Source organism: Cricetulus griseus, chromosome 3 (genome assembly GCF_003668045.3).
Source record: "Cricetulus griseus strain 17A/GY chromosome 3, alternate assembly CriGri-PICRH-1.0, whole genome shotgun sequence".
Lineage (NCBI taxonomy): Eukaryota > Metazoa > Chordata > Mammalia > Rodentia > Cricetidae > Cricetulus > Cricetulus griseus.
The window spans coordinates 185115794-185138166 of NC_048596.1; the positions used below are offsets into that span (position 1 = coordinate 185115794).

Here is a 22373-nt window from a genome sequence, read left to right on the forward strand (position 1 = left end):
TTAAAATGGCATATTGATTTGTCTTCTCTAACCAGAGAACTCTACCCAAAAGCCTCAGCTGCAGAATGGAAGACTGGTGTTCTATTCTGTTTCGTTCCTCCCACACTTCTTTGCCCAGCTTTGCAGTCTCTGCCCTTTCACAAGGCTGTGCCAACAAGGAATTTTCCATAAATATAAGGACCTGTACATCTGTGTGAATTGATGGTGCATGTATATTTTTGGAGAGTTTTGTTCTGGACAGCTCTGTTTTCTTTTGATATGATTACAGCTATACCAAAAAATAAACAAAAAGAACAAAATATTCCTGTCCTTGGGTTGGAGAGATGGCCCACAGGTATTAAGAGCACTGGTTGCTCTTCCGGCGGCCCTTGATTCAATTCCCAGCACCCACTTGGCCCCTTAGAAAGGTCTGTAACTCCAGTTCCAGGGGAGCTGATACCCCAACACCCACACACAGGCCAATATGTAGCCAGAACACCAATGGGCATAAAATAAAAATGAATGAATCATGAAAAAAGCAATTCCCATCCTCTTCATCGGTAGTCATTTTGCCCCCATACATGTGTGTGTTTATGCATACATGTGAGTATACATACCACATATACACTTGTACATATTTCTTATTAAGGCTTTTTTTTTTTTCCCCCAAGACAGGGTTTCTCTATGTAACAGCTCGGGCTATCCTAGAACTCACTCTGTAGACATGCCTGGGCTTGAACTCATAGAGATCTGCCTACCTCTGCCTCATGAGTGTTGGGATTAAAGGCATGAGCCAACGATGCCTAGCTGTCGTTAAGGCTTTTTTAAAAAAATTAGTAAGATAGTTTTTACTATGTAGCTCACAGTGGCCTTAAACTTAACCTTGCAACAGTTCTCTTGCCTCTGCCTCCTTTGTGCTGGGATTAGAGGTGTATCCTGCCATCCTAACTCGAGCTGTTTGAGGATGGAGGCACCATGCCTACTTACCTCTCATGTGTCCAAGCTTATCTTCTAATAGACTTTATCCTCTGTACATACCAGGGATAGGCTCCTATTAGTCCATCCACAGACACATTCAGACTTCACCAATTGTCCCTCTTAGGTCCTTCAGAGGAAAAGAAAACCACAGAGATGTGTTAGACCTGTCACATCTCCTTACTCACCTTTAATCTGAAACAATTTTCCTATGCGTCCTTCTGTCAATGACATTGGTGTTTCTGAAGAGTGGAGGATGACTTGTAGACTTCCTCCAGTCAGGGTTTGTCTGATGTTCCCTGTTGATGAAATTCAGGCTTGATGTTGTTTGGCAGAGAGGGGATGTAGTGTTCCTCTCAGCGTATCCTACCAGCAGTCAATTAAGCTGATAGCTGCCAGGCCTCTCCACTGTATGAACAAGAGTCTGTAAGGGAAACTCAGATTGTAAGAATTCTCCTCCATTAGTGTGCATATCCATTGATTAGACCCTGAATGGATTCCTATTAGGGTGGTGGTTACCAAAGGAGTTCTGAACTTGGGGTGTGTGTGTGTGTGTGTGTGTGTGTGTGTGTGTGTAGGAACTTTGCTCACTATTTGTATTTTTCTTTATAAAAGCATGGAATTGTGAATTCTTATGTGCCAAGGGTTGATCCTTTGCTCTCTTAGTTTTCTTTTCCCAGTCATCCCAGATGTGGTTGACAGGAGCCCCTTCAGCTCACTCCTGTGTCTATCTGAGACATCAGCTCAAGCTGCTCTTTAATTTAAGATGGTCCATGCTCACCTTGCACTCTTTCTGCTTCAGTTTAAGAACTGACCACTTACCCAAAGAGCTCCAGTTGTGTGTTGGCTGGGCAGTGAGGGGAGATGTGTCTGTGGGTTACCCTTCCTTCTCATGAAGCGTTCTAATTTCTCTCACTATCTTAGTTGTTTTTTCATCCATCATTTTACTAATCATCTATCACATCTTGGTTGTGAGGGTTACAGGGAGAAGTCTGACCTCATGGTGTTAACAGACGTACCCTCTAACTTACCACATTACAGTTTCACCTTGTTAGTTTGGGTCTTCTGTTCCAACTAGTCAAAGTCTCCCTGCCACACACAGACCTCAATTCTGTCATGGTAGTACTTTTAGTTTTTCCTGTTAACTTTCTGTGCTCTGCATGGTGACATGTGGTTTTTTTTTTTGTTTTGTTTTTGTTTTTTTTTTTGCTGTCATCCCCCAAGTTGTTGATGTAGATGAGCATAATAGAGTCAAGACAGCATCCAGTGGCAGGTCAGTCTACACCCTCGCCTCCATGTTGACTTGAAGTGATGTCGTCCACCTGCTGTGGAGTCATGCAGCCTTCATCACCCAAGAGGTCTTGCCCTTGAAGTAGAAAACTTGAAGTTACCCTGTTAAGTACACTTTGCTGTGTTTCCCAGATCACTGAGTCCACATTTGGTTTACTTTATGTGTGTGCTCTCACTGGCTGATTGCTGAGGACGGTCCCTCTGCTGAGAGATGTTCCTCAGCAACAGCCAAATCTGCTTAAACCCAGGCAGGGTTTGCAGCGTACACTTGCTGGACATTCTCTTCATCTTGATATCATCAACTTATCCAAAAAATGGCATGCATGCACATCATACTTGCCACTTGTCTGGCTTCTTGTGACTTTGGAGGGCATTGTACTGCACACATCATACTTACTTGCGGTCCTCTCCTCAGGAGAACGTAGGCAGTCCCTAGCACAGTAAATGATGAATGAGTGGATACATTTTCAGGCCTATAGCTTCTAGGTTATGCCTTCTTTTTCAGTTTTCTAATTTAGTGTTACTGCACTATATGATGTGTTTGGATATGTGAGTACAGGCATGTGTCTGAGGGTAGATTGGTATGATACGGTGTACATGTAGAGGTCAAAGGCTAACTTTTAGGGGTTGGTCTTGTCCTCGTCCTGGGTCTGGGGAGTGAACACCAAGCACTTTTATCCACTGAGCCATCTCTGGCCCCTGGGTATGTGGTGTATGTGAGTGCAGGTGCCCCAGGAATCCAGAGGTGCCAGACCCCTTGAAGCTGCACTCACAGGCAATTGTGAGCTGCCTGATATGGGTACCGTGAACCCAACATGGGTCCTGTACAAGAGCAGTAAGCTTTCTTAACCACAGAGCCATCACTTCAGTTTCGTTACGCCCCTTCTTTCTGAAAAAAGAAAGAAAAAAGGAAAAGAAAAGAAACCAGAATATTGGACCAGCCTTCCATGACTCTGCTGTGGTGTCTCTATTCTTGTGCTCTTGCAGCTGTCTGATGGTGTCCAAATGAAGATGGGCACTTTGAATTCTCCTGTTTGGATTGATAGGTGTGAGCAGTCCTGGTCTTGGAATAGTCTCTGGGCACATGAAGGTCTAATGCAAATATTGGCTGTCAGGATGCTTCATTGTTGTCTGTTGACAGTAGACATCAAAAGGAAACTATCCATAGTGTCTAAGAACACAGATCCTACAGCAACTATCTGCTTTGTCATTTAGACTACCCAAGCATGAGCAATCTCAGTTTTACAACTCTGGAATGGGGATAAGAACAGCACCCCTCTGAGTGGTTATGATTATACCTGTAGGTATTGCTCTCTGTTCCTAACTCAGTTAGTGACGGTTTCCATTATGAGGGCTTTAGAAAGCTTTGGGAAATACAGGCACAAGGGAGGAAATGAAGTCACCCATAACCCCGCCTCCTCAAATTTACTGTCATAAATACTTGGATAGAAATACGATGATGGCTGTATCCATACCTACTTGTCCTTCACTCAGTTTGCAGCTGATCAGCTTCCATTGCTTGTAAATGGTTTCTTGAGTGTTAGTTATCAGCCTTATAACATGTTGAATTGCACAAACTGTAATTTAGTCTCTGCTTTTGCCTGATTATTTCCTTCTCTTCTTCTTTTTTTCTGTTATAAATCTTATTATGAGCAATTTCATGTCCACACATCTCCTGGGTTGTTTCCTTGGAATACATTCCTAGAATGGAGAAATTGCTGAGTCAAAACATGTTGGCAGTGTGTGCTATGCACTGCCTGGGTCCCTGGAGAGGGGCGGTCCTTACATTTTTCCCTGGGGCGGGATGAAGTGTCCCTGGAGGACCCAGGCATCCTTGCGTGCTGGCTGACGTCTCTGGTGATGCCCTGCAGGTTATTCGCAGAGGCAACAGTTTCTCTTGCTGTCTCTATTCTCTTTGTTTTTCTTTCTTTCCCCTTTGTTTCCCTTCTTGGTTTTCTGCCAAACAGCCCCTTGTGAAAGGACCGCCTAATTAACCCTGTGCTAATTAACAATTTAAAATTACACAGTGTGACTTCATGTTTAATTCTCTGGGAGCTGAAGCAACAGCGGGAGCCCCCTCCCCTTCCTTAGAACTGCACACCCCTACCCAGCCTACCAGAAAACATTAGTGTTTCATCCAGCCCTATCTCCTTCCTGGAATAAGACAGAACTTTCCTTACACACCCTTTTAGTTTAAAGAGGAAGATAGTTGCCAAGATGAGTGGCTTGTCACATTGTACCTGGTAGCATTTTATCCTTCTAAAGCAATATTTTAAAGAGGTTGGTGTTTGCAAAACTACAGTGGGCTTTGAGACAGGGAACTGTGGTGTGGGGATGAACACAGGTTCTCCCCCCACTTTTATTGGGGTTATTCTTAAGGTGTTGGAGTTCTTCTCCATGGAGTACTTTTCAAATGGCAGATTTAGTGGAATGAGAGAGTGAGCAAGACTGGATGTGTACAAATGCTTGCCAGATCACTCCCGTCTCCTTTCAAACTCTGTCATTGGAAAGATGTGCTTTTTTTCCTTTTTTAAATTTAACTGATTTTGAAATAGTGTTGAATACAATATTGAGGTCATTTAAAGGAAACCCGGGGGAGTGGCCAGGGGAAGAAGAATTGGCCGGCAGGAAGAGTTGAGAGTTTCCGGTGAGCCAGACTGGAGAGCATGTGGGATGGGTCACAGCCTGAGGGGTGGGCTGGGGGGCCATGGAGAGGCTTGTGAATTTTGACTGGCAGGGCTTCCCGGGAAAGTGTGGGGACCCACTTGGTTCCCAGGCTGCCCTCTGTAACTGAAGAGCATTGATTTTACGGGAAACCATGTTTACAGACAGAGTGCTGATCGACCTGCCGAGTTGACTTCTGCCTCCTTAAGTAAGAACTACCTTTTTCTTATTGACTGGCTGATAAACAGAGCAAGCACGCTGGGTGGGAGAGTAGTGGATGCCCTGAGGCCCATGAGCTGCCAGATTGGGCAGGATGAAGAGACTGCTTCATGTCAGTGCACCCCCCCTCCCCTTCTGTGGTCCATTCCTTATTCCTGTATCTACTAGGGACGAGGCAGGGGATATATGTGGCCATCCTTCTTCGCTTACCTGGCAATATGGGGACCAGGCACAAGCAAGCTGGTCTTGTGGTGAGGATGCTGTGAAGCAGTGTCCTGAGCTTTAATTCAAGTTCCCAGGGATGACAATGGCATGCAGAATCTGTTGGGAATGGGGTGTGAACCAGGAGTCTGCATTTCTCAGGACAGTGTGACTAGCCCCCGAACCACACCACTTATTCACAGGGCTGTCAAAAGTTCTACTTGGCCAGCATGTGTGAAAGAGAAGCTCTAACTAAAGCAGGCAGCCAGGGTCTGGAAATTGGGGTCTCTTTCCCACCTGTATCTTTATGGACTATCAACTTCCTGTGGCTGAGTGTATATACCCTTCCCCTCCTCCACACCCAGCTGGCCCAGTCACCAGCTAGCTATCTACCTTTCAAAAGTAGTCACTAGATCATTACCTACTTGGTAGTAGAAAACAAATTTAAGGGAGGTTTTGTTTCGTTATTTGTTTGTTTTATTTTGTCTTCTAAGCCCCAACCCCTTAGCTGGCCAGTTCATGGAGGAGGAAGAAGAGAGCAGCGTAAGCAAAGCCCACCAATTAATTGGTAAATGCTAGCAGGTTTCTCTGGCCCAGCCCAGGCTGGAGAGGAGATTGGCTTTGCTGTCGATAAACAAGTCCCTGGTGCAGCATCAAAGCTGTTCTCCTTTATCAATCGTGGCCTCCCCTTCCCGCATGTTCCTGTAACTTACCAAGCATTTATGACATTGATTTTACAATCGGGCTGTTAACCCTCCCGCCCCTTCAGACCTGCCAACCTTTTTGACTTGAACTGTCAATCAGGTGTCATCCAGCCAATCAGGAACATCCCTAAGAAGAGCCTCCCCAGATTCTCACCTATATCCCAGCTAAGCCCTATGGGAAGTCGTGTTTTATTTGCCATTGGGGTTGATTTGGTGTGGTGATCTGTTTCAAACGAACCCGTCCTTTCTAAAGCACACAGAGTTTCGCTGTCAGAGAGACTGAGGTTATCAGTTGACAGACAAGTGTATACATGTGAGTTTTAAATCAGTCCTGGCACAGTCTTCGAAAAAGTGATTTCTTCTGCGGCTTCTGCAAGCCTGCCTTCTCCATCTTTTCCCGAGGGGGAGCTGTTGGCTCACTATGCAGTCAAACCTGAAGAAATATAAAAGACTAAGACAGGGTTGGCAGGAGATGGAGGGAGATGAAACCCAGCCAAAAGCTTTGTCTGCTGCTTATGAATGAGATGGTGGAGCAGGGGACAGATGGCCTGGGGTCTGTGGGTAAAAGACCAAACTCTTAAGGAGTGCTGAGCCACCTGTAGGAGGACAGCAGCAAGGCAATAACTGTCCCTGCGGTGATGTTGCAGGAACCAGGCAGTCTGTGATCTGTTGCTACCTTCCCCAGGGAGGGGAGCTCTCAGAGGGCAAGTTCAGCTTAGTAGTACTCTGGAGTCGGAAACGGAAGAGCCTCAGGGCTGAAGGACAGCTGCTTGGGTAGCAACTAATAACTGAGAGGCAGGTGTGGAAGTAGGGCTTGCTAAGCCCAGCTGCTGTCTCTGCCTGTGCTAAGACCTTTGCCAGGGAAAATCCACCACACACATGGTGGATGGTCTCTCCGCAGGTGGGGTGTGACACTGCTCCCCCCATGGGGGCATTGGCAGACTGAAAGTCAGGCCAGTTCTTACTCTTGGTGCCTTCATATTTTCAGAAGAATTCTTCTGAATCCCAGACTAGGAAGCTTTCCTGGTTTGGGTGGAGGAGGTGGGAATTTGGGGTGTCTTCTCTTCAGTTTGATGAGTGACATTGTTGAGATTTACCATGTAAGGTTTACTGCTTGAGAAATGGGACTTCAGTTGCTTCTGAGATCTCAAGTGGGGGGAAGATGTGGCCCTTTGCAGGATGTTTCTAAGCCATCACCTTCACCCTCTGAACCTTGTAGACCTTTGTTTGTTTGGACTTATCAGACTTGACACATGGCCATTGAAAAGCACCTCTGATTTCTCTACATCTCTGGGGCACTTCTCAGTTTACCATTTTCTTCTTGAAGCTCCCTCTTCTCATCATCCCAGATGGCCCCATTCCACAGTATCATCAGCTAGGGATGACTTCATGCAAGCTATCTGTATGCAGGAGGGCCCTTTCTGTGACCTCATTGGGTACTAGAAAGATAACAGGCCTCTTCCACGATGGCTTCCTGCCCAGCCTGACTCGAAGCCCTGATGACATACAATGAAAATTCCAACGGGTCTGTCTGTAGGGGCTAGAGTGACAGACCGTGTGAAGTCAGAGGCGGGTGTGTGTGTGTGTGTGTGTGTGTGTGTTCCTGACCGCTCTTCCCATCTCCCATTCACTGCATGGTCCTGGCTGTGCTGTCCATGGCGCTGCTTGCCCTCTCTGTACTGTACTGTGCTGGGCCGTGTCCCCCAGTCTGCCCTCTGCCCTGCAAGCCTTGTGTTGTGGGTATGGACGGAAGCTGCTTAGAGCACTCTGTGCGGGACCTTAGCCTTGGCCCTCCTAACCTCTTTCCTTTCTCTCTCTCTTTCCCCTTTCTCCCTCCTCCCCCCTTGCCTCCACCCTTCAGGTCCGATCCGTACTGGGTGCAATGAAAGCTCCACGCAGGCCTTACCATGGAAGGCTGTGACTCGCCCGTCGTCTCGGGGAAGGACAATGGGTGCGGGATCCCTCAGCACCGGCAATGGACTGAACTCAACAGCACCCACCTCCCCGACAAACCCAGTAGCATGGAGCAGCCCACAGGCGAGAGCCATGGGCCCTTGGACAGCCTAAGGGCCCCCTTCAATGAGCGCCTGGCGGACAGCAGCACCTCGGCCGGGCCGCCAGCTGAGCCTGCCAGCAAGGAGGTCAGCTGCAACGAGTGCTCAGCCTCCTTTGCCAGCCTCCAGACCTACATGGAGCACCACTGCCCTGGCACACGTCCCCCACCGCCCCTGCGAGAGGAGAGCGCCAGTGACACCAGCGAGGAGGGTGATGAGGAGAGTGACGTGGAGAACCTGGCCGGGGAGATCGTCTACCAGCCAGATGGCTCCGCGTACATTGTTGAGAGCCTGAGCCAGCTGGCCCAGAGCGGGGCCACATGTGGCAGCAGCAGCAGCAGTGGCAGTGGGCCTGTCCCCTCGCTCTTCCTGAACTCTCTCCCCGGGGCGGGGGGCAAACAAGGGGACCCTTCGTGTGCTGCACCCGTGTACCCGCAGATCATCAACACTTTCCACATAGCCTCATCCTTCGGGAAATGGTTTGAGGGCTCAGACCAGGCCTTCCCGAATACCTCAGCCCTGGCGGGGCTCAGCCCTGTCCTGCACAGCTTCCGCGTTTTTGACGTGCGACACAAAAGCAACAAGGATTACCTGAACAGCGACGGTTCTGCCAAAAGCTCCTGCGTATCCAAAGATGTTCCCAACAATGTGGACCTGTCCAAGTTCGATGGCTTTGTGCTCTACGGCAAGAGGAAGCCCATCCTAATGTGCTTCTTGTGCAAACTCTCCTTTGGGTATGTCCGTTCATTTGTGACCCATGCGGTGCACGACCATCGAATGACCCTGAGTGACGAGGAGCGGAAAATTCTTAGCAATAAGAACATCTCCGCTATCATCCAAGGGATTGGCAAAGACAAGGAACCCCTTGTAAGTTTTCTGGAACCAAAAAACAAAAACTTTCAACACCCCTTAGTTTCCACAGCTAACCTCATAGGCCCCGGACACAGTTTTTATGGTAAATTTAGTGGCATTCGCATGGAAGGGGAGGAGGCCCTCCCAGCCGTCGCTGCTGCTGGCCCTGAGCAGCCCCAGGCTGGCCTCTTGACCCCCAGCACCCTCTTGAACCTTGGCGGGCTCACCAGCTCGGTCCTGAAGACCCCCATTACCTCAGTCCCCCTGGGGCCTCTGGCTGCCAGTCCCACCAAATCCTCGGAGGGCAAGGACTCTGGGGCAGCTGAAGGAGATAAGCAAGAAGTGGGGGATCCGGATTGCTTCTCCGAGAAAGCAGAGCCAGCCGAGGAGGAGGAGGCAGAAGAGGAGGAAGAGGAGGAAGAAGAGGCGGAGGAGGAGGAGGAAGAGGAGGAGGAAGAAGAGGAAGAGGAAGATGAGGGCTGCAAAGGACTCTTTCCAAGTGAGTTGGAGGAGGAACTGGAGGACAGGGCCCCCGAGGAGTCTGGAGCTACAGCAGGTGGTAGCAGCAAAAAGGACCTTGCTCTCTCAAACCAAAGCATTTCTAACTCCCCCTTAATGCCTAATGTGCTCCAGACCCTGTCGAGGGGCACAGCTTCTACTACTTCTAACTCTGCTTCTTCCTTTGTTGTCTTCGATGGTGCGAACAGGAGGAATCGTTTAAGCTTTAACAGTGAGGGCGTCAGGGCCAATGTGGCAGAGGGCAGGAGGCTGGACTTCGCTGACGAAAGTGCCAATAAAGACAATGCCACAGCACCAGAACCAAATGAAAGCACAGAGGGCGACGATGGGGGCTTTGTCCCTCATCACCAGCATGCTGGCTCCCTCTGCGAGCTTGGGGTTGGGGAGTGCCCCTCGGGTAGCGGTGTGGAGTGCCCCAAATGTGACACGGTCCTGGGCTCTTCCCGCTCACTGGGTGGCCACATGACCATGATGCATTCTCGTAACTCGTGTAAGACACTCAAGTGCCCCAAGTGCAACTGGCACTATAAGTACCAGCAGACGCTGGAGGCACACATGAAGGAGAAGCACCCGGAGCCTGGGGGCTCCTGTGTCTACTGCAAAAGCGGGCAGCCCCACCCGCGGTTGGCACGAGGCGAGAGCTACACGTGTGGTTACAAGCCTTTCCGCTGCGAGGTGTGTAACTACTCCACAACTACCAAAGGCAACCTCAGTATTCATATGCAGTCTGACAAACATCTCAACAACATGCAGAACCTGCAGAACGGAGGGGGTGAGCAGGTCTTCAGCCACGGCGCTGGGGCAGCCGCCGCCGCTGCGGCTGCCGCAGCCGCCGCCGCCGCCAATATCGGCAGCTCCTGTGGTGCCCCCTCACCCACCAAACCAAAAACCAAACCCACGTGGCGGTGTGAGGTGTGTGATTATGAGACCAACGTGGCCAGGAACCTTCGCATTCACATGACCAGTGAGAAACACATGCACAACATGATGCTGCTGCAACAGAACATGACACAGATCCAGCACAACCGCCACCTGGGCCTCGGCAGTCTGCCCTCCCCCGCCGAGGCCGAGCTCTACCAGTACTACCTGGCCCAGAACATGAACCTGCCCAACCTGAAGGTGGACAGTACCGCTCCGGACACTCAGTTCATGATGAGCGGATTCCAGCTGGATCCTGCAGGGCCCATGGCCGCCATGACACCTGCTCTAGGTGAGGCTAACCCCTTGGGCTTGTGTGCTTTAACTTATAGGGGTTTGTTTCATTGGGGCGGGAAGCATGTGGATAGGTTGAGGTGTGTAAATTGATTTGGATTTTTGTCTCCTTGAATTTTTTATTATTTTTTTCTTTTTTCTTTTCCTTCTTTTTTTTTGTAAATGGGAATGTCTCACAATCCGGTGTTTTTCCTCAAGGATCCCTTGCACTCAATGTGTACATTGGAAAATTTTCTGCATTTGACAGAGCTGTGATTGTACTCTGGCTATGTAGGGCCAGGATTAAAACTTAAGTGTTGCCTCTAGTTTTTGGCTTATGGTCAACTTTCCTTTACTGTTCCCATTCTTTTCTCTCTTCTCTTTCCCAATTTGAAAAATTGCCATAATCACTCATAACTTTTGGGTTCTATTAAATATTTATTAAAATTTACAGGAAACTGTAGCTGGGACCGTCATCTCAGTCATTTAAGCAGGGCCAGCCATCGTTGGAATAGGAGGCATTGGGAGCTGTAGCATCCCTTAATGAAAATTCAGTGCTGAGCTGGGAATCACCTGAGGTTTCTTGGGCTCTCTGTGTATTTTTGTGGTTCTTGATGAAAGAGATGTGTTCTTATTCTTTCTTATTTTGGGTGAGTTGTTGATGAGTGTAGTTGGGAATTAATTAGGAATTAAATGGCCCTGGGGAAACTGTCATGAGTGCTGTGATAGATGAAGAACTGAATAGATTGTAAAATTGTCCACCAGAGAAAACTTGAGTTTTGATAGTGGTTAGACGCTGGCGAGTGGGGTCTTTGTTGCCAGGAGAAACAGTTATCTTAGAGAAGCTGAGTGGGGTACCTCCAGACCCCAGCTGTGTTGTCAATGTTAGTTGGTGTTCTGTTACTGCAACAAATGCTTGAGATGTATAAAGAGAAGCAGTTTGCCTCACAGTGTGGGAGGTTACAGTCTATTGTCAGTTACCCCTGTTGCTCTGGGGCCTGCAGTGAAGTATTGTATCATGGTAGAGGGGAGACACTTGGTAGAGATAGCAAGGGACTGAAAGGGAGAGGAAGGGGCCAGGGTTCCATGTGACTGGAAGACTTCCAATGGGGCCCACCTCTTGAAGGTGCTTCATTACCTTCCCATAGTGTAACAGGCTGGGGACCAAGTCTTTTTTACACATAGGCCTTGCTAGGGGGCATTTTTTCCAAGCTGTAGTGTCAGGTCTTACTGATCAGATTGGCACATCTAAAATAGAACCAAAAATAGGAGACTTGGATGTTGAGAACTGTTGGTCATGACCAATTTTTTGAGCAGGAAAATGTACAAATTGACTTTATGAAGGCTAGTGTGCTGGCTAGGTCTCCTTTGGCCTCACCTGGTCTCTATTCCCTGACTTCTACTGTCTAGCCCTTTTGGATCTGTGGAGAGGACCCTAGTTAAGTAGAATTCTATGATTAACAGGAGAATAAGTAGTTTTCTTAGCAACAAAGTGAGCACATGCCTTTATTTGGGCATAGGTTAGGAAAGTGCCGGGAGGCCAGGTCTCACCAGTATGCCGATCTTTAGCTTGTGTGGTGTTGCAGGGATAACTTGCTGATGAGCTGTGTTTCCAAGCATTCAGCTTGCTCTTCCTGCTCTTTGTTTTCACTATGAATCCATGATATTTGAACCTTGTTTTCTATTTTGAAACATTAACCTGTTGATCTTTTATGACCAAATGATCTGAAGATGTTTTGCCGACTGGACTGGTTAACCCAGAAGGCACAAGAATCCATTGTTCTATTTGTCCCCAGAGTGAACCGGGTACCCCGGGAAGGGTGGGTATCGGCCACTAGTGAAGGCCACTCTGAAGCCTTCTGTTCCTCCTCTCCCCATCTCTTTCTCTGTCTCTCTCACCAAGAGCAATTAGTTTCCCACCTTAGGGACAGTAAAACTCTGGTAGACAGATCTTCAGAATAAACTGGGTATAGCCTCCATACCCCAAAAGCACAGAGAGGGGATGAGTTCGCACTGACAAATCAAGATCTTTTTAGATATCTTGAAAATCAGTGACTACTGCTTGAATTGAGAAATGGAAACATAGATTGTGGGCTTTTTTTCTGCTTAGTATCTTTGAGCTCCAGGGCATTACCAGGCACAAAAGCAATAGAAGGACAAATCCTTGTGTCCAGACACACAAAGAAGAGTCCGCTTTCTATCTTAGAGTAGAGCTGTCCTTTCCAAGGATCTTGCTCAGTTCAGTCAGGAAGGGCGCTTGAGTTGCATGCGCCACAGTTGGATGAGCTGAATCTTCAGAGAAGTCCTGTCATTTTAGTGGCCATGAAGTCTGTCCGGGTGGTGAGAGTCATAGTTGTTTCATGTTGCACGGTTGGCTGGGTGTGGGGTCAGTAGGATGTGTCCAGATGACTTTCAAAGGAGGTTGTGTGACCTTAGCAGGATAAAGAACATAGGCAAGTATAAAAGTCGCAATTTTCAGTGGTGCCTGATGCGGTTAGGCCATTGGTGAGGTGGTTATTAGACATGGCTGGTTTCAGGCCTTCTTTGACAAGGCCTTCTCTTTAGTTTTGTCAGGTACTCATCTGGAGTACCCCCCCCCCCGCCCTCTCCCTTCCGATTTTGTCCTCTGCTTTTAGGGTGTGTTACTTAATTCATGCTTCTGGAGGCTGAGCTTCTAAGTGGACTCACGTGCCAGGGTGTAAAGTCCAAGCTAGTTGGATCTCTGTCTTGGGCGCATGGTCCTTCCCAAGACCCGGATAGGGCTCAAAAGGAACAGCCTCCTAAACCCCTCCTTAGAGAGCTCCCAGATGCCCGTGGATCAAGTGAGGGCATCTAATTCACTGGAGTTGAATTAACTGTGTGGACTTGCAGGATTCTAATGCCTTGGCTTTTCTCCAAGGTGGAGTCTTGGCGGGTGTCCTGGCATGCTCCTCCTCGTCGTCCCGGTTTCTCAGTGCTCCTCTGCTGGGCCTCCTGTGACCTGGGGATGGGAGCAGTGGCTTATTACCTCTGCTTCTTGCGTGGGCTTCTAACGTTCATCCAGACACCCATCGAGTGACAATGGATTTTCTCGGTAGAGTGGTGTTATTGATGCGCCGAGCTTGCGTTTGAAGAGTGGGGAAGATTTGATGCTCCAGGTGGTTGGCATGGGAAGCAAATGCGTGTTTGCTCCTTGCCTCCCCTACCCCTTCTGCGCAGTTTTTGCTGAACACTGAGTATGTTTTGTGGATGTTGCCTGTCTTCATCCCCATTAACGATAGAACTCTTTTTTTTTCTTCCTCTTTTTCTCTTCTTTCTTTTCCCTTTCTTATTTTCTCTCTTTCCCTAAAAAGAAACATCATAGTTATGCTTCCTCTCACTAGGGGCGATGGTAAGAAGACAACAAGCAGAAAGCTTCCTAAGCCTTCTGGAATGCACGTGTGGAAGATCTCTGTGGCTTCTTACATTGTCTGCAGACTTTGAATGTAACTGGTCTTGCTTAGTGGAGTCTGTACTGACCTCTCTTTTGTAGTCGAAACAAAAGTCTCTGTCATCATCAGTGTCATCATCACCATCTTCACCACCACCACCACCACCATCACTGTCATCATTTTTTTTTCTTTGCTGAGCCACTAACTTGAATTCTAATCAGTTATTAAAAAAATAATAATCTCAAGTCAAACCACATGCAAAAGGTCAAGTTTAAATATCAGTTGGAGGGTGGGGGGCAGACCTCGTAGCTCAAGTGTGCACGTGTTCAGAGGAGGAGAGGTAGGAAACAGAAGCCGACAGCCAGCCAGCTCCTGAGTGACCGTGTACATCTAGGAAGTGGAGGGAAGCCTGCCCTTTGCAAGGCATTGTCATGGTATCAGTAAGAGGTTGTTCGTTAATCTCCCACCAGTGAAGGTGAGCCCTCCCCTGGTTCATGCAGGGCGGTGATGGACTGAAAGTGGGTGCAGGTACAGAGGGAAAGAGAAGGTCTTTATCAGACTTTCTTTTAGGGAGTGTGAGATGACCCTCATCTGTAGCTGTCTGTCCGGATCTACTTTCTGAGCATGTATCATTTTGGTGCTTTGATACAGTAGATATTTGTTCATGTGTGCAGTGGGGCGGGTTCCCAGATGAGAGGGTTATTCAGAACGAGGCTGGACCTCTGCTCTAGAAAGCCCCTGCCCTGGTAGGGATGCACTTTCGATGGGGTACTGTGTGTGGCTAGCTATGACACAGAGGCTGGGAAAAGGAAGATCAACCTGGAAAGGGTTAGAGGTGGGGCAGGCAGCTCTGATGGACAGGTAGGATACTGACAAGAGGGGCACTGGGAGGAGTGGAGGGCTCATTACTGAAATCTGTGCTGTACAGTTGTGTATCAGTGTGACATTAATATTAATGGCAATGAAAAATTCAGTTTCTTGTTGCACGGACAGCGCAAGGCTCCCCCATCCCTACCATGGCAGGAAGTTTTGCTCATCAGTGATGCTATAGGTGAATACTGGGCCCAATTTAAAGTCTACCTAGAGGTCCAGTGTTGTGGACTGCTCTGCTCATTTTCAATTCTGGGGGTAGACTGGAGTCTGGAGTTTCAGATTCTGTTGCAGTTGGAGGGTGATACAGACTTAGCACTTTTCCTGGATCCCGAGAGAAAGGCAAATTGAAATAATTCAGGAGACCAAGCTCCATGATTGTGTCTAGATGTTCTTTTCGAGAAGATGGAAAGCCCAGAGCCGTCCACAAACCACAGAGTATCTAAACACAGCAAGGAGATTTTGTTTTCCAGCCAGTAGCACCTTGCGATGTTTGTCCCGGCTTCTGACCCCTCTCTCTCTGTCCTTTCCTACAGTGGGCGGTGAGATACCCTTAGATATGCGGCTCGGGGGCGGACAGCTGGTGTCAGAGGAGCTGATGAACCTGGGCGAGAGCTTCATTCAAACCAATGACCCATCTCTGAAGCTCTTCCAATGTGCGGTCTGCAACAAGTTCACGACGGATAACCTGGACATGCTGGGACTGCACATGAACGTAGAGCGCAGCCTCTCAGAGGATGAGTGGAAGGCCGTGATGGGAGACTCCTACCAGTGCAAGCTCTGCCGCTACAACACGCAACTCAAGGCCAACTTCCAGCTGCACTGCAAGACGGACAAGCATGTACAGAAGTACCAACTGGTGGCCCACATCAAGGAGGGTGGCAAGGCCAATGAGTGGAGGCTCAAATGTGTGGCCATCGGCAACCCTGTGCACCTGAAGTGCAATGCATGTGACTACTACACCAACAGCCTGGAGAAGCTACGGCTGCACACAGTCAACTCCAGGCACGAGGCCAGCCTGAAGTTATATAAGGTGAGGTCGGCTCTTTGACACCCAGGGACGGTCTCTCGCTGAGTGGATTGAGGAACGTTGAGAAGGGGGATTAGTAATTTGTGTTATAATCCTGCTAGTTGGCAAACTAGCTCTAAAGGTGTTGTGTCCGGTGCCCAATGAAGCTGAGATGTGTTGATGGCTTCATCTGGTGGCCGAAAGATTGGTGTGTCTCATTTCAGGGGCAGGTTAATTTTCAGCAGAGCAATACTGTGTTGCTCCTTTATTGGTTACTGGTCTCTGCTGTAGTCTATTCAGCCACCATCAGCTGCTGTGGCCCACTCTGCCTTTCTATCCTTTAGTCCATCTTTTACCTCTTCTCTCCTGCATGCTCCCAGAGTGCTTTCTTCATGCGTTCATTTTGTTTTATCCATCCTGCCAGCAGCTGCACACTAAACACTTTCTGTATACCGGCCATTGTTCTGGGAGTACGTCTATATCAGTGCATACAATAGACCAATACAAATACATGTATATATATATACACACATACCTACACACATGTGTATATGCATGCACATGTGTATATACATACATACATTTATATAGATATTCACACGTGCATATAGTCATACCCATGCCCCTGTCTTCATAGAGTTTCTATTCTGTTGGGACAAGATGAATTACACACACAATGGATAAATGACATGGTGGAAGGTGGTAAATGCTATGGAGAAAAATAGGTTAAGCCAGGGGGCTCCTGGTTGGTTCTTTCCCACATTTCTGTATTTTACATCCTTGTTCTCTGCTTCCTTTCCTTTTAGCCCCTTTCATTCCTTTTTTCTCTCCCTTCCCTTCCATTTTCTCCCCCCCCCCCAGTCTCTCCCTCAACAGTGTAGACCATCAAGAAGGAGGAGGGGCTGCAGATACTGTAAATAGTCCTTTTACTTGCACGGCAGGATTGCTCCAGACGTTTCTATTGATTTTCACTGGACTTAAAGCCTCACCTTTTCCTCTAATCATCCCATAATGGCTTTAGTATGAACAATCAGGTACAAATCGCCATAAATCTCCCCAGCCTCATTCCATACGCCCTCCACTCCCTCACTCCTCTCCATCCTCCTCACTCTCATCCCTAGTCTCTTCCTTTTCCTTCCACACTGTTTGTTACTTCTGGGCCAGCAAATATTCAGTTTCTGCCGACCCTGAGCTGGTGGAGACCCCACATGAGGAAGACTCAGGATCCTTTGCCTACATGGGTCTCTGCTAAGTTAATGGTTGTGATTCATTTTGCTATTGCTCTCGTTCTCAGGGAGCACCATGGATAAGGAGCGGTTTTAGAGCAAGGAAGTAGGGATAGAATGTTCTAGAAGTCTGACTGTATAGACACCAGCTATAGCGGGCTACTGTTGGTTTAGGTACCAAGTAAGCCAACTCCTCTGTTGTGTGCAAACAAATTCCTCACTGGCTTGATTTGGTGCCACCCTGGGAAGAAAACTCTTTGCAATCAGGTTCAGTTGAAGGTCTGACATGGTCAGGACAGCCGGGTGGAAAAACCAGAGGAAGTAAGCATTTGTGAAAGACCCAACAGTCAGATCAGCAAATGAAGGTTGTATGCCACTCTGAAAAGGGTCACACAGGCAGGGAAATGGATTGACCTTTGGATTATAAAATGCACACAGTGGCCACCAAGTCTGCATGCCACATCTTCCATGTGCTCCAGGTCTTAACTAAAGCCAAGCGCTTAGGTTTGCTTCTGAAGGTCCCAGAAACAGAGGATTTGCTGAGAATGTCGTCTAGCCTGCAAATCATGTCCATGGACCATACCTGACAGCCAGGATGATGTGTTTTCTGGGGGTGGGTGTGAAGAAAACATTTTCAGCCCTACTTGCTTTGGTCAGTTACATGGCTGGGCCTTATTCATCTTATTTATTTTGTTGGGTTTTTTGTTAGTTTGTTCGCTCAAGACAAAGTGGGTCATACTCTTGTTCAAAGCCTATGCTGCAAGTAGAAGAGCCCTTAAATACTGAGACAGAGGGTGGAACAGCAGCTATTTGGCTGGTGTATCCCTGGAGTGACTGGCCCTAGTGTTTTAGTGTAGTTGCTCTATGTCAGGAGGCAAAGGTCACTAGTCTGGTCCTATTAGTCCTTGGATAATGAATGTCCCTCTGCTTGCTGAGGCTTTTTTTGAGGGTCAGGGAGCTCTCCCACCCACCTTGGATGGCACAGATTATGAGTCCAGAGCTTGCTCCAAGCCCCTTTGTTCCCTCCCTGTGACTAAGATAAACTTCTTGCCATGGAAGGGCTCCCTCTCTCTGGGTTTCTTCATGGCCTGGATTTGGGTGGGGTTTGGAGGTGGTTGGGCCCTGGTGTGGCCCATAGTAATGGAGATTGATTGCATGTTATTTTTCCTCTTGCTAATGTAATCCATTAGCCCGGCACATGCATAATCATTTTAGAGCACAGTTAACTGGATGTAATCGAGTTCTTTACTGTCTGCTAGAGAAGCCGCTCCAGAAGCGGCCGACCAAGGGGGGGCACTCAGCCTGCCCGCCTCACCCCATCCTGCCTGCCACCCCTTCTCACTCTGGCCCACTTCCTGGCAGACTGTTTGCACCTAGCCAGGGAAAACTTGGAAGTTATTTGGTTTTTGCTCTTTGAAACAGGGCGTCATGTATTTCAGAATGGCCTTAAACTCACCTTGTAGTTGAGGACGACCCCAAACTTCTCTTCCTCCTGCCTCTGCCTCACAAGTGCTGCCATTACAGGTGTGCCCCTCTTCACACCCAGTTTTATGAAGTTCTAGGGATTGAACACAAGACTTCATGCAAGGCACCCCCCCCAACCCCAACTAAGTTGCGTTCCTAGCCACTGAAGTTAGCTGTTCTCCACTGTACCCGCTATGTGACTGTGACTCGGCTTCTCAGTGGATCTCCTGCACTCCTTTGAGCAAAGCCTTTTTACCCCCTCCCCACCTTTTCCTTTGTGTTGGAGGAGACAGATTGATTCAGAGAGTTTGTCTTGTGACCCCACACCAGCGTTGTCACTTCCCTTGATGTCGTGGGGATTGAAGCAGGTGGAGCAACCCTAACCTGAAAATCCACAACCCGAAAGTTGAGCACTGACATGATTGATGCCACATCTGACCCTGTGATGGACTCTAGTCAAAACATTCAGGCGCTGTAAACACGGCGTCAGGCGACCTCGGGCAATGTGTGTATGATGTTGGATTTTGTGCTTCGATCTCAGTCCCAACCTAAAGATGAGTTTTAAGGTATTCCAGAGTCTGGAGAAAAATACCCAAAACAACAACAACAACAAACCCAATTCTCATCTGGGTCCCAAGATTTTAGATAGTGGACAGCCAGCCTGTCCTGTGCTGTGCTGTGCTGTGTTAGGACTAGGCTTTCTAAAACTTGGAGTGACCTGAAATTCAAACACACAGATTAATCCAATCGGAAGAAACCCCTACCCCCAAATCATCTATTCTATTTATTATGTGATTAAAAAATTTTTAAGACATACATACACAGTTTGAAGGAATTCATTCTCTTCTTCCACCATATGGGTCTCGGGGATCAAATTCAGGTTGTCAGGCTTGGTGGCAGGGACCTCTACCCGCTGAGTTGTCTCAGCTCTAGTTTTGTGTGTGGTGGGGCAGGGGCTCTGGAGAGCACAACGTATCACCCTGGGCAGCGCCATTTTCTTTCCCCTGGACTCCTGCAAAGGGCTCACGATGGAATCCCTAGCTTTTCTTTTAACCAGCAGCTGCCTCTGATCACGAATCTAACTGACCAGAGCGGTGTTCTTACTTGACCGTGGTGGCGCTCTGATCACCTGGCCTCTGACTTCTCTTGTGTGTCAGCTTCCTAAGCCACTATGGAAGTGCATTTTGGAACAGAACCCTCCCTCTCACCAGGGCAGAGCTCACATCTCAGTTAATACCTTTTCCTGCTTCTCTGTGTAAATAGATCCCGTCTCCTCCTCGGCCTTACCATCCTCCCAGTCCCAGACTTGTAGGGAAGGCTGCCCTTGCAGGGAGCAGCTCACGATGGTACCCATCCTGTGCACTTTCTTCTGGGGACGGTGTACCTTCTGACTCCATGGGCTGGCCTGGGTTCTCCTGGGCTCATCTTGCCTTTGTGACCCTAGAGTGTCAGTGATGAGCTCTGAGAATTACATCAGCTTTTTCACCTGGGGAAGAAGGAGGGCTACAGGAAGGTGAATGGAATCCAAGCACACCTGCTGGCTCTTAGAATCTGCTTTGCAGTGAAAAAGCAACAACTCTTTAACAGGTGGATTAACACCCCCCCCCCCAACCCATTGCTCAAGCAGTTCCCAGCTGAGGTACCTTTGATTGGGCTAAGACCCTGAGTTTTATGGTAATCTTAAATTACAGTAAGGACTGTTGCCTACCAAGCTCAGTGACAGGGTTGAGTGTGAGCCACCTGGGACTGTCAAGATCAGAAGTCAGCATCTAAGCTTCCAGAGGGAAGGAGAGGCCCTGGTTTATAACAAGTGAGCACACACAGCTAAGTTGTGGCATGTGGTGGATGGTGCTCCTGCCTCTTCTGATAGGGACACAGTGCAGAAGAACAGACGGAATGACAGGAGAACATTACTTCACACTCTTCCTTCCTTTATGAGTACATTACTCCTTGGGTCTCATTTCTGGAGCAGGGCCATAGAGCTATTGCATGGTGGATGGAACAATCAGAAGATGTAAAAACACTCATCATGGTCTCCTTAATGGCCACACTATGGGTAGTGTGTATGTTATATGGGGGCGGGGCAGGGAGGGATCTACCAAAGAGAGCTTTGTCCTTAATGCCCACAGGGGCTGATTGGTGGCCTTCATCTCGCTCTGATAGCAAAGAGCGTCGTCCTCCTGGGCAGCTCCTGTCCCTCTACCCTAGCTACCCTACGAAGAACAAGTATCATCATCTGGTTAATGCACGATCTGAATCTGGAGCCAGCTTCTTCTAACCACGTTTTCCTATTAGGTAGACTTGTGTCTGCTGACTCCTGCCTACCAGGGTGGCTTCAGCCAGGAAATGAAATGCTTTCCTTAGAGATTCGGGAGGTGAGAAGGGCCAGATACTTTGGTGAATTTTGGCACATTTGGTCTTTCTGCCCTTCTCCTTTGGGGCAGCCAGGTCTCGGAAGTTCCTTTCCCTGAGTGGGCAGGACATGAGCTCCTGACCTGGCTGAGGGGCTGCATATGGCCCCATGAGTCCATGCTGGAGGGATCCCAGGCTGGCTGTGGTAGAGCTTCCAGCCACTTGTCAGCCTCAAGGAACTCTAGGGAGATGAAAGGTCAGCCCTCCTTGGGGGCAGGGTTCAACAGGACTAGGTTAAGTCATCACTGCTATGTCAACATGTGGCCAGCGTGTCACTAGTGGTGTATAACAGATGGTTCTTACCCCCTGGGAAGGTCCCTTGCCTTCAGAAGCATCTTGGGCACCGTTGTCTGTATTCCCTGGGAGGTACTGATGTGTTCAGTGGATGGCCTACATATACACACTTTGCTCAGGCCATCCTAGTTATGGCCTTGTGCAAACCCTCAGGTCAGGAAGTCGAGGTCAGTGTTGTGTTTTGACGCTACACTTCAGACCTCACATAATGGAACTGAAATTGTGTTAGATGTATGTCTGTCTCTCTTTTTAAACTCCCATGCTTAATATGCCATTTGTCGAGAAAACTGGTACTATAACCATTAGCCAAAGGACTTTTTCTTCATTCTCCATGTTTGTGCCCACACTCCCCTGCCATTGCCACCCCTTTCCTAGTGAGTGCTCCTAGAGTCTCCAGTCTTCTTCTGTGGGTAGAAATGAAGAGGCAAGCTCTGATAGAATGTTACTATACTCTGCTGCAGTCTACATTATTTCTTACATAGTTAGTATTGCACTTACAAGCCAGTAATAGTGTGGACTACTTATTTTTTTTTAACGGTAAATGCAATATGAATAGGGAATAGCCATTGTGAAAATACTATTTTTAAATACAAGAGGAAAAGAGAAAATTACTGTCAGTCTAGTATTATCTCACAGTGACATATTTGTGTTTCCCTTTTGTAGGGGACGGGATCTTTCTCTGTAGCTCAAGGTGGCCTTGAATTAGTGATTTTCTTGCATCCATTTCTGAAATGATAGGATCACAGGTTTGTGCCATCACATCCAGCTTTCATTTAGCTTCTCTTTTTCTTGTTCCCATGACAGAGGTATTTTATTTAAAGAGCTAGGATGACATGGAACCCCTTGGGGGAGAGGTGCTTGTCGCCAAGCTTGACAACCCAACTGTGATCTCTGGGATCCACATAGTGGAAGGAGAGATGAGCTCACACATTCGGTGAGTGAGCTCATGTGCACACTGAAAGTGTTTAAAACTCACCACCACCACCACCACCACAAAAACATATATAAGTACTTTTCCAGCAATTTTTAAGTTGTAAAAG

General features: G+C 48.1%; 1 protein-coding gene across 4 annotated transcripts in view; it reads left to right on the forward strand.

Annotated features, from left to right (window-relative positions):
- Positions 1-22373, forward strand: part of Zfhx3 (zinc finger homeobox 3) — a 244019-nt gene that overhangs the window by 71365 nt on the left and 150281 nt on the right. For 3 of the 4 annotated variants that reach the window (XM_027405955.2, XM_035442664.1, XM_027405956.2), the window contains 2 exons: positions 7894-10667; positions 15465-15961. In XM_027405955.2, the coding sequence (XP_027261756.1) occupies positions 7940-10667; positions 15465-15961 (3225 nt within the window). In that variant the 5' untranslated portion in view covers positions 7894-7939. The remainder of the gene's footprint in view (positions 1-7893; positions 10668-15464; positions 15962-22373) is intronic. The other variant, XM_027405957.2, reaches the window with a different exon arrangement.